At 46.0% G+C, this 12,350-nt stretch overlaps 1 protein-coding gene across 1 annotated transcript in view; it reads right to left on the reverse strand.

The window, feature by feature from the left end:
* The window catches only part of LOC311226728 (regulator of nonsense transcripts 1), a gene marked incomplete at its 3' end in the record, with an annotated part of 278,920 nt that overhangs the window by 67,873 nt on the left and 198,697 nt on the right, over positions 1-12,350 (reverse strand). Inside the window, exons 11-15 of the mRNA XM_084312138.1 lie at positions 8,820-8,938; positions 6,484-6,648; positions 5,810-5,924; positions 5,092-5,235; positions 1,294-1,507 (exon numbers count right to left, since the gene is read on the reverse strand). Coding sequence (XP_084168264.1) covers positions 1,294-1,507; positions 5,092-5,235; positions 5,810-5,924; positions 6,484-6,648; positions 8,820-8,938 — 757 coding nt within the window. The remainder of the gene's footprint in view (positions 1-1,293; positions 1,508-5,091; positions 5,236-5,809; positions 5,925-6,483; positions 6,649-8,819; positions 8,939-12,350) is intronic.

Genomic DNA, 12,350 nt, shown 5'->3' on the forward strand with positions numbered 1-12,350 from the left:
TGTTCTGATTCAAGACATTTGGGAGCGAGAGTAGAGTACCTACTGACAAAGTTAACGTCTATTTTACGTCTATTTTACCGAACCCCATCATAAAACATGCTTTTGTAATGATCGCAGCGTCGGAAAATGACCCACCCCCCTCGATGACTTTGTGAAGAAACATGGTCGTGTTTACCTTTGACCTGGCAATAATATAGGTTTCAGGCGAGCAGCCGCGAGATTTGCGCATACCACACAAAACACTATCTCACGATCTACAAAACCAGCCTGGATTATTGTGAAACGGGGCGTTTTTTTGCGTGGTATAGCACACAAATGAAGGTATGTAGAAATAAACTGTGTTTGTCCCTGTTGGAGTATAAATCGTGCCTGGCAAATGAGCCATACTATTGTCTCCATAGCTATAATATAGAATAAGGGCGGCTACATGGCGTAGTGGGCAAGGCGCTCGCCACAAATGCGGAGACGCTGGGCTCGCCTGTTCGAGCCCAGCGCTCCACATTGCTTTCAGTTTAGCTGGTCGTTCATACTAATACACATTGGCCGTATTAGGGGGTGGGAAACTGATGGGTGGGGATCGGGCGTTGTGGACAGCGACTCCTACAGGTCGTTTGGTGCGCCTGCGCAGTAGAATCAGGAAGTGTCGGGGGCAGCGTGAGCCTCCCACGCGTTACTCCTCGCCACTGAGAGATCGAGCTGCGCAGGTGAAAAGATGCAACTGCTGTTACCTCAAGTACCGGAGGGGACTTGTGCTATGTATGACTTAGTCCACATTGCAGCCGGCTTGTGGGAGGCAAGACACAGCGTTCGTGACAGGGGAGGGTTGAATTGGATGATACGAAAAATTGGGATGGGAGAAAATATAGAAAATGGGAGAAAAAGTGGATAAAAAAAGCTATAATATAAAATATACGATGGGTCTGCAAATATCGTGAAAATGGTCAATAACGCTGGCGCCAGGGAGTAAAGATGGAAAAACAGCGTAGTAGTCGATGAGTTAATATCGCGTAATTTCAACATGGAATTAAGGAATATCAAAATAAAAGCACACGTTGTTGAACTTAATCATGCATATTTATAAAAAGAAAATTATTACAGCACTATGTTATCAATACACATTTATAAAACGAGGCATATTTAGCCAAAATATGTTGCCAGAACATAAAAAATATATATATTGAAACAAATTTTTTTATAATAATTACATGCAATGCGCTGTCACCTACCCACAACCCCACTTTGGGTCGAGACCCGTAGTTTGAGAGCCTCTGATCTAAAGCGTTCTGGACTCACCGGCGGTGACTCCGTTCTGCAGGGAGCCCTCGTAGAAGATGTTGGAGGGGAAGGCGCTGAGGGCCGGGTGCATGCGGTACTGGACCTGCAGGCGGATGGGTCGTATCCCCAGAACCACCAGCCGCTCAAACAGGGACTGGGACAGACCGGCCTTGGCCGCCTTCTTGCACATCACCACCGGGCCCAGCTGGCAGTGGTCACCCACCAAGATCAGCTGGAGGAAGAGACGCAGAGGATGTAGTGAGTTAGCAGTGGTTTCTAAAGACCCCCCCCTCCAGACCAATTTAACCCCTTCACTGCCGACACAACAAAGGGTTAACCCTTTCACTACCACACGGCAGACGGTTAACCCTTTCACTACCACACTACAGCGGTACTGTCTTCAACACCTGAGACTGAAAGTACTCAGCCCCTCCCCCACGACACACAACTGTAGTTCTTTAGACAGCAAGGGAAATTATACAGCCAGACAAGTTAACAATAGTTAACACATTTACAAGTCGTATTCAATTCTGCAAATAAGGAAATAGATAGAGAACAGTTCAAAGCACTAGAAATTGTGAATATCTAATTTTTGACCTATTTCTTGCAACGCTTTCGGCGTCTCTGAATAATCCTCTCCGCCGAGATGAGGCGGCCTAGGCCACGCGGTGTCATTATTGTAAACCCGCCTGCGGGTTTGGTGACCTCAGAGTGGAGATGAAGCATAGCGATAAATACATATTCATAGCATCACATTAGTATTTAGATAAGCCACAGAAAAAAATCACGTTATAAAAATAAGGCGTTTCTAAGAAAAAAACTATTTGTAATGTCCATTTATGTAGCATTTATGAACATGTGCGCCGCCATTTTGTTGCTGACGTCACAGTGTTGGTTTGGTGTATACACTGTGGGTTAGCTGCATAGTAAACATGGACTGTCGGGTCAGTCAAATGTTGCCTACCAAACAACGGGACCGCGGTGGTTCTTTTTGTATTGCTCCTGACTGTTCAAACTAATTTACCGTGTGAAAGAGAGAGGAAAGTTGGTTAATTTCCACAAACTACCAGTGAAAAAAACAGTGTTGTTGGCACGTTGGCTCAGGCTGGCTGCACTCAGGCGGCGCGATCAGCCTGTTGGACAGGGAATGAAGATCTCCAGCGAACACTTCATTGTCTCGTGTAACTGAGGGGTACAATTCCCTGACTGTATTAAAGAGTATGATATATTAAACCACTACTAGTTATGTACTTTAATTACTGGCCATACAGTACATGAATATATATGGTGAACACCCACACAAGAATACGGCATTGACACATAAAGTACTATTTGGAGGGTATTTATTATTATTAAGCAACGTTAGGTTACAGATTGAGAATTAGGCTCGCGCTTGTATGGCGAAGAACACACGTAAAGTAAGTCAAGAGCGTAAGTCAATGAGAATAGTATGAATACTAGGATGGGTCTAAACTGACGCCACCTGTGGTATAGCAATTACATAGGGCACACTAGTACCAGCTGGAGACACTGGGGGGTTCCCTCCGGGTGTAAGGCCGGCAGGGGGTAGAGGAATGTTCGGGTACAAAGTCTGGGTCAACGAGGAATAACGAGGCTCCAGATACAGGAGCCAGTGCATGTACTCCCTTGATCAGTAGACAAAGCAACAGCTATAATCCAGTATGCTCGACAGCATGGAAGACAGCTAGCCAGCCTCTTCCTAGAGGCGGGCTCGAGTGATGATCCTCACGGGGGGTAGATCCCAAACGACAGTGGGGTCGACGGTTCTCTGCTCCAGCAGTCACGGTCCCAAAGCAATATAATCCAACCAGAAATGGTTCTGCCGTCGCCGGTGTAGGTTCTCCGGTGTACATATCCAACGGTTCTCGTCTAGGACTCCTCGGGTGGGGGCACGAGTTTAGGCCGCCCAGCCTGGATAAGTGCACTAGCTATATACACGACGAACCGGTGGTAATGCTGGTCACTGAAGAACTGTAGCCGCACGATACACTATAAATGATAGACTATTACTTCACATTAGAATAAGTCGAACTCAACGTTACTGCGTTAAACTCTGACACTTTAGCAATCTATTCGCACGCGGTTCTCAAGGCTCTATTTAGAGGCAAAGTTGCTCACTTCACTGCACGTTGTCTCGTGGTGAATGGTTTACTAGTAATGAACGAAGTGCTGCTGTTTACACCTGCGCCGTATTTATACGTAAGGTGAATTATCTAGTGCCAACCTCAGTTCTGTCTCATATTACTGCGCAGACTCTGGACATGTTGAGACATGCCCGGAGTTGCCTTTGAACTTGCCGTTGGGGGCTTGGTCGTTGGCGCCTAGGGGTCGCTGTCCAATAGGAGAGCGAATATTACTCTGGTTTGTACCCAGGTAAAGGGATATTCCGTGTATATATACAAATAATATACAAGGGATATCAAACGATATACAAATATTATACAAGGGATCTCAAGCAATAAATATATATATTCGGTTTAATCTGACCCTTTGTAACACCTCGGATTATGTTGTTGTTGTTGTCCAGAAGACCACTAATAAGCTGAAGCCTGGTGCGGTTCCCTCGGTCTTCGACAGACAGACCGGCAGTTCAGCGTCGGGACCATTTAGCCTGCTGGCTACATAGCTCCACTTCTACCAGCGTCGGGACCATTTAGCCTGCTGGCTACATAGCTCCACTTCTACCAGCCGGGTACCGGCGTTAGCTCCCGGGAGCGATGGCTAGCTAGTTAGCACCAGCCGGGAGCGATGCACCACCCGGGAGCGATGGCTAGCTAGTTAGCACCAGCCGGGAGCGATGGCTAGTTAGTTAGCACCAGCCGGGAGCGATGCACCAGCCGGGAGCGATGGCTAGCTAGTTAGCACCAGCCGGGAGCGATGGCTAGCTAGTTAGTACCAGCCGGGAGCTAGCCATCGCTCACGGCTGGTGCTAACTAGCTAGCCATCGCTCCCGGCTGGTGCTAACTAGCTAGCCATCGCTCCCGGCTGGTGCTAACTAGCTAGCCATCGCTCCCGGCGGTACCCGGCTGGTTGAACTGGAGCTATGTAGCCAGCAGGCTAAATGGTCCCGACGCTGGTTGAACTGGAGCTATGTAGCCAGCAGGCTAAATGGTCCAGACGCTGGTAGAAGTGGAGCTATGTAGCCAGCAGGCTAAATGGTCCCGACGCTGAACTGCCGGTCTGTCTGTCGAAGACCGAGGGAACCGCTTCAGCTTATTAGTGGTCTTCTGGACAAACCTCCCATCCTCTTCAAAGCCCCCCTCAACAACATAATCCGAGGCAATGAAATGTTGCCCGCAGATCTTCGTCCACTGTCCAACAGGTGGATCGCGCCGCTTCAGTGCAGCCAGCCAACGCGCCAATAAAAGTGTTTTTTTCACTGGTAATTTGTGGAAATTAACCACTCTTTCTTTCATGAGTAAAATTCGTTCGAACAGCCGGGAGCAATACAAAAAGCACCACCGCGGTCCCGATGTTTGGTAGGCAACATTTTATTTACAGACTGACCCGACAATCCATGTCCATCCATAGGCATCTAACCAACAGGTGTATACTAGGAGCCAGACCCAACCAGCCCCATGACGTCAGCAACAAAATGGCGGCGCCCATGTTGAAAACAGGGATATTATATTTGATTTTTCAGACAAATAAGCTAGATTTCACATTTGATTATAGGACCCTGTCTTACACAAGGTACACAACAAACAAACTAGGATCACATTGCTCACTGCTTCATCTCCCCTTTAAGACATCTCTATCTACAGTTTAGGAAACAGGATCTCACTTGTCCCATACCTGCTTGGCCCCCAGCACAACAGGCACCATGCACTCTGGCTCTGTGGCCTGGGTGCTCTCGTCGATCAGGATGGAGCGGAACTGCATCTTGGCCAGGCGGGGATCTCCGGCTCCCACACAGGTGCAGCAGATCACGTCAGCGTTCTGGAGAGAGAGACGGAAAGACTAAGGGCCTTGGCTACCTCGATCCGTTTCGTCTGTCGGACTGACGACAAGTCTGTCTCCGCCGGATTTGTCTCCGTTTTGACAGACAGAAAAGATGATTACGTTAGGTTCTAATCTTAAAAACAAACCAGTGGACAGTTATACCTTCCATCAATGTTCTATCCATGGTTTCCGCTCAGCAACGGATCAATGTAGCTGGGTCCTGAGGGTGTGCTTGTGTATCGGTACTCAAAGAGCCGGAGTGTTTGTTCACAGCCTCACCCTCTGGGGAGCATTCAGAACACACTCTAGCCGCTCGGGCCGAGCAGTAGGAGAGTGTTCTATATACACACACACAACCGTTTTTTTTATTGACATGCTTGCAGGAGAGGGGCTTAAATGTGTAACTGACTAACTGATATATCTTCCCTGCATCACACCTCTGTTCACTCAGCACTAACATCTTCTCTACAGAAGCTCCCTCTCAGAGCTGCTGATCAGTAACAGATGTATTGATCAGTAACAGATGTATTGATCAGTACCAGGTGTATGGTGTATATATAGAGCTGCTCACCATCAGAAGCTCCCTCTCAGCGGTGCGTTTCAGGGCCCTGTAGCGTTTCTCGTCGGAGGAGGACAGCTCTCCAGTTTCATCTTTCAGCTGCTGGAGCTTCTGCAACTCTGGCAAACTACAGGTAGAGTGACAGACAGTCAGGATCAGAGATACAGTAACTGAAGGTAGAGTGACAGACAGTCAGGATCAGAGATACAGAAACTACAGGTAGAGTGACAGACAGTCAGGATCAGAGATACAGTAACTGAAGGTAGAGTGACAGACAGTCAGGATCAGAGATACAGTAACTGAAGGTAGAGTGACAGACAGTCAGGATCAGAGATACAGAAACTACAGGTAGAGTGACAGACAGTCAGGATCAGAGATACAGAAACTACAGGTAGAGTGACAGACAGTCAGGATCAGAGATACAGAAACTGAAGGTAGTGACAGACAGTCAGGATCAGAGATACAGAAACTACAGGTAAAGCAACAAACAGTCTGGAACAGAACAGTATGGAATGGCCTCAAAAAGACTCAACAAATACACATTTTAGATTAGATTAGATTGCAAAAGAAAGCCTGGACTACTAATTCAGGTTACCAATACCACAATGTTACCATACAATACTACTTAGACAAATCTAAAGATGTTAGACAGACAGAGAGACACACACACACACAGAAGACATCACCTGTCCATGTTGCGGGTCTGATTGTGCAGCGCCAGGAAGGACACAGGGGAGTCGATGGCCTCCCTGCTCTTGGCGCACAGTCGCACCACCTTCAGGCCCGTCTGGTGAATCTTCTCCGTCAGCTGGTCCACCGCAATGTTACTGGGAGCGCACACCAGCACCGGCCTGGTGGGACAGACATGAGCCATGTTACTGGGAGCACACACCAGCACCGGCCTGGTAGGACAGACATGAGCCATGTTACTGGGAGCACACACCAGCACCGGCCTGGTAGGACAGACATGAGCCATGTTACTGGGAGCACACACCAGCACCGGCCTGGTAGGACAGACATGAGCCATGTTACTGGGAGCACACACCAGCACCGGCCTGGTAGGACAGACATGAGCCATGTTACTGGGAGCACACACCAGCACCGGCCTGGTGGGACAGACATGAGCCATGTTACTGGGAGCACACACCAGCACCGGTCTGGTGGGACAGACATGAGCCATGTTACTGGGAGCACACATCAGCACCGGCCTGGTGGGACAGACATGAGCCATGTTACTGGGAGCACACACCAGCACCGGCCTGGTGGGACAGACATGAGCCATGTTACTGGGAGCACACACCAGCACCGGCCTGGTGGGACAGACATGAGCCAACGATCTCAGAGATTACATGCAAGTCACTGCTGTTGTGGGAAGATTCATGTCTCCAGTTCGGCCAATTTCCAGTTCACAAACATTTCCACATGATTCTTTACGGGCTGAACCAGCTCCATGACCCGTCGACACACGGTACCAGAACCCACTGTATAATTAAAATAAATAAATAATCTAAGGTTGTAAATGTAAGAAGTAGACTTTAGGGAGATATCAATGGTTTCATCCTACAGCCTCCACAGGGACATTGATATTTTGGCTAGGCTGAACTAAGGGGCTTTAAATTAGGGATGCACGATAATTATCGGGCCGATATCAGCAATTATGACGTCATCCCGATAAACCCGATAACGTTATTAATAGCTCCGATAATATAATATATTTTTTGGTAAAAAAAATGCGGTGTGGGTGAATTTGGATGAAGTGCGTTTGTTTTGACTGTCGGCTCCTCCCGTTTTGACAGTACTGTGGTACGACTGGTAGCGTGTGGTTTAGGAACAGGGCGTTTTACACAAATCCAGCGCTCCCTTTCTTGGCTGTGACGTAGCCACGTACGTTTCTTGAAAGCAGCGCGGAATGTAAACAAAGATGGCGACGCTAGGGGGGATTGTTTCAGAGGGGAAAAGTTTGCTTGCTATTTGTAATAAATGCAATGCAGAAGTTCCACGAGGAGGGAAAAGTGCAGCGGCTTGTAATACATCCAACCTAGCAGGTCACCTGCGGCATCACCACCGCTGCGATGGTGTGTTATTGTGTTAACTTAAAAGCCTGCGATGACGCAGGGAGCTAAGCAAAGCTAGCCCCTTTCATGGCTGTGATGCAACCCTTGGTTGAATACGCAGTCACTTATTGCTCCGTAGTAGCCAGGTTAATTTGCACCACCAAGGACTGCTTAAAAGCTAGCGGCTTGATCCCTTGGGTCATTTCTGTCAAACTTCTTTAATTTAGCAAACGACTCGTCAATAGGTACAAGCGCGGTCGTCGTAGGCTTCTAACACCATCGCAGCGGTGGTGATGCCGCAGGCGACCGGCTAGGTTATGTGTCCACTCAAAGCCTTTCTTTCAAGGCGGACAGCTTTGAAAAAAGAAGAAAAAAAAGCTTTGAGCGTCTTAGGTTGGATGTATTATAAGTTGTTGACGGATTGTGAATTTTCATTTGGAAAAATAAATATGGTCACTTTATCAGTCAAAACTGTTGTCTTGGCTTTTGTTTCTGTTGTCTGGTTAGGTCAAAACTACAGGAATATACATTTAAGTTGGTGTTAAGTTATTGTCCTGGGAAGTCTTTTTATGTATTATTATTATTGTATTGTGATATGTTTTGTTTCATGTTGGAAAAAAAAAGAAAAAAATTATTTGATAAAAAAAAATATATACATTAAAAAAAAATGTAATACAATAAATATCGGTTATCGATATCGGTTATCGGCTTGAGGAGCATAAAGTTATCGGTATCAAAAAAATCAATATCGTGCATCCCTACTTTAAATAGCATTTTTCTAAAAACATAACTTCCAAGGTGCCTTAAACAAAACAGATTACAGATAAACAGGTCATGAATCAAAACACAACATAAAAACAAAAAAAGGTCCACAGAAAAAAATGTACCATCAATCAAAAGCAGTTTAAACACAGGTCTAAATAAAACCAAGTTTTTAGTCTATAGATGGGCTGTAAAAAGTGTCTCACCCGTTGCCCTGGCGGGCCAGGTGGTAGACCACGGTGGCTGAGGTGACGGTCTTCCCCGTCCCGGGCGGACCCTGGATCAGACTCAGAGGACGCTGCAGGACAGTCTTCACAGCGTACACCTGGAGGCAAGAGGCCAACATGAGTAGTTCTCTTTCTTCCAACATGGCTGCCTGTAACCTGAGTGTTTGAGTAGTTCTCTTTCTTCCAACATGGCTGCCTGTAACCTGAGTGTTTGAGTAGTTCTCTTTCTTCCAACATGGCTGCCTGTAACCTGAGTGTTTGAGTAGTTCTCTTTCTTCCAACATGGCTGCCTGTAACCTGAGTGTTTGAGTAGTTCTCTTTCTTCCAACATGGCTGCCTGTAACCTGAATGTTTGAGTAGTTATCTTTCTTCCAACATGGCTGCCTGTAACCTGAGTGTTTGAGTAGTTCTCTTTCTTCCAACATGGCTGCCTGTAAACTAAATGTTTGAGTGGTTCTCTTTCTTCCAACATGGCTGCCTGTAACCTGAATGTTTGAGTAGTTCTCTTTCTTCCAACATGGCTGCCTGTAACCTGAGTGTTTGAGTAGTTCTCTTTCTTCCAACATGGCTGCCTGTAACCTGAGTGTTTGAGTAGTTCTCTTTCTTCCAAAATGGCTGCTTGTAACCTGAATGTTTGAGTAGTTATCTTTCTTCCAACATGGCTGCCTGTAACCTGAATGTTTGAGTGGTTCTCTTTCTTCCAACATGGCTGCCTGTAACCTGAATGTTTGAGTAGTTCTCTTTCTTCCAACATGGCTGCCTGCAAACTGTAGTATCGTTCACTTTATATAATATTACATGCAAATTGTGCATATTGGTAATAATTATTGTTTGGTGTAAATAAACCCACTGGGGGCATTTTTGCAACAGACCTTGTGGACATTCTATATTTCAACCAGACGAGTATCCAGCACGAGCCACAGACTCGTCAACTGTTCTATCCGGTTTTCAGCCTCCTCAGGGCTTTATAGATTTATTGTTTAGCCAAGTCAAGTTAGTTTAAGCCCTTACAAGTAGTCTGACCAGTTTGTTTTGAGATGTTTGTAATCTTGTTTTTAGTGCCTTTGAGGTGCTTTGGTACCATGAGGTGCAAGCATAGTCGTAGTACCCTTGAATGAGTGCTCCTGTTAGAGTCTTCAGATATTCTTGTTTACCAGAGAGGAGATCCGGTACAAGAATCTTGTTCGTTGGTTGACTTTTTTGATTACATTGGATGCCATCTTGTCACAGGAAAGATTTGCCTCTAGGATGGAACCCAGGTATGTAATTTCATCTTTCCTTGTGACAATATTGTCACCTACTGTAACTGAGAAGCCGTCGGTCTTGCTGAGTTTGTTATTTGATCCGAAGAGAATGAACTCTGTTTTGCCCATGTGTAATGATAGTTTGTTATCAGCGAGCCATATGCAGATTTTGCCGAGTTCTGAGGTGAGGGTTTGTTCAACCTGTAACTTGTTCTTGTCAGAGACCAGCAGGGCTGAGTCTTCCGCGAACAGGAACAAGTTGCAGTCACAAGCTGATGACATGTCATTTGCATAAATTAGGAACAGTAACGGTCCTAGTATGCTTCCTTGTGGAACACCACAGCTCACCACAGCTCACTATCCCCCCACCACAGGGGGGGATAGGGTACCGTTTACCTCTACCATCTGCTCTCTCCCCTCCAGGTAGGATTGCATCCAGCTCACTGATAAACTATAAAAACCAATTGCTTTTAGCTTGTCAATCAGAATGGAGTGATTGACGGTGTCGAAAACCTTTTGGAGGTCCAGCATGACCATGCCGCAGTATTTGTCCGTGTCCACCTCTTGTTTGATGTGGTCGTTCAAATAGAGAAGGCATGTGTCAGTGGAGTGGGATGTTCTGAAGCCAGATTGGAATTCGTAGATTTTTTTTCACAAGGTACTTTTCGACCTGGTCGTAGACTATTCTTTCCATGACTTTCGAGATGGAGGTAAGAATAGAAACAGGGCGGTATTGGCCTGGGTCTAATTTGTTGCCCTTTTTGTGCAGGGGGGTCACTCTCGCAATTTTGAAGTCTTTGGGGACGTGTTTTATGGATAGGTTTATTATGTGTGTGATGACTGGGGTGATGGTGGCTGCTGCGTCTCTGAGGAATTTGGAGGAGATGTTGTCATGGCCAGTGGCCTTGTTAGGTTGGAGGGCGCTCAGTTTTTTGAGCACCTCATCTGTTGTTACCATTTCAAGTTTGAAGTTGTCTTTGCGGACCCCTAGGTTTTTGTAGTATGCTAGGATGTGTTCTACCCCATAATGCCCTGAGTGGGAGGGTAGTTTACTCTTTCGAGTCGAGGGGGCTTTTTACACCCGTGGGCGGAGAACAAAAGGATTTAGAATGTCTCAGAAATGCTCAGGAAGTCGTGCTTTTCAGAAATCTGTAAAAAATTGAAAAATGAATGAAAATGACTTCCGGTTTAGCTTTAGAATGGAGTAGGTCGCATGTGACACAGCTGCTCACCCGTTTTTTTTTTTCGTTTTAAAAACATATTTATATACCATTAATGCGTTTAAAACTTGACGCATATATCAACTGAGACTATCAACTAACTATATTGACCAAAAGAATCGAGATGTCACCAAAGAAAGACAAAACAAGACCAAATACAGTCGTAGAGGTCCCGCCGCAGGAATCAGGATTCGTACAGCGGACAGCAGGAAATATAGACTTGACAGCGGCCGATTCAAGTTCAACCCCATCAAACACCTCCGCAGATACCGAACATATCATCCGGAAAATGGAGGAAATGAGGAAGACAATGGAGAAGAGAATGGAGGAAATGGGGAAGACAATAACTAGCATAATAACTCAAAAAGTAGATGATATTAAAGAATCTATTGAAGGCTAAATTGATGCGCTGAGAGCGGACGCCCACGCACAGATTAAACGCACCGAGGCTCTGGAAAAAGTAATGGAAGCCCACGAAAACAATTTCACTCGCATCAACAATGAAGTAGAGGATAACAAAGTTAACCTAACTGCTGAGATGAAGGGAAACTACAAAGAAATCAATACGGAGCTCAGCGAAATAACGTTGGAGCTTAAGCGAATCAATGAAGAACAGAAAGCCAAAATATTCGAGATGGAATATCAAAAACGCAAGCTGAATATTCGTATTGTCGGTCTGGACGAATCAGTGGGATGTGCAAACCCTGAAGAGTTTGCCACAGAATTACAGAAAATCCTGGGAACAGAGATCCTTCCTAAAATACCGGAGGTGGATCAGTGCTTCAGATTGGGGCCCCGCTCCATTGGCAATAACGCTAAGCCCAGAGTGATATTGGTTATCCTGCGCCAAGTCAGAATAAAATAAATGATTATTCGTGAAACTCGCAGGATGAAAGGCAATCTGAAATACATGGAGGTACCAATACACTGCTTTGAAGATTATTGTCGTGATGTAGTGGAACTGCGTGCCAAGTTCAAGACGGTGATGTCTCAACTATACCTGAAGAAGTACAGACCCCTACTAATATACCCTGCAATACTTCGCA

The sequence above is a fragment of the Notolepis coatsorum genome, assembly GCF_963971535.1.
Source record: "Notolepis coatsorum genome assembly, chromosome: 4".
NCBI lineage: Eukaryota > Metazoa > Chordata > Actinopteri > Aulopiformes > Paralepididae > Notolepis > Notolepis coatsorum.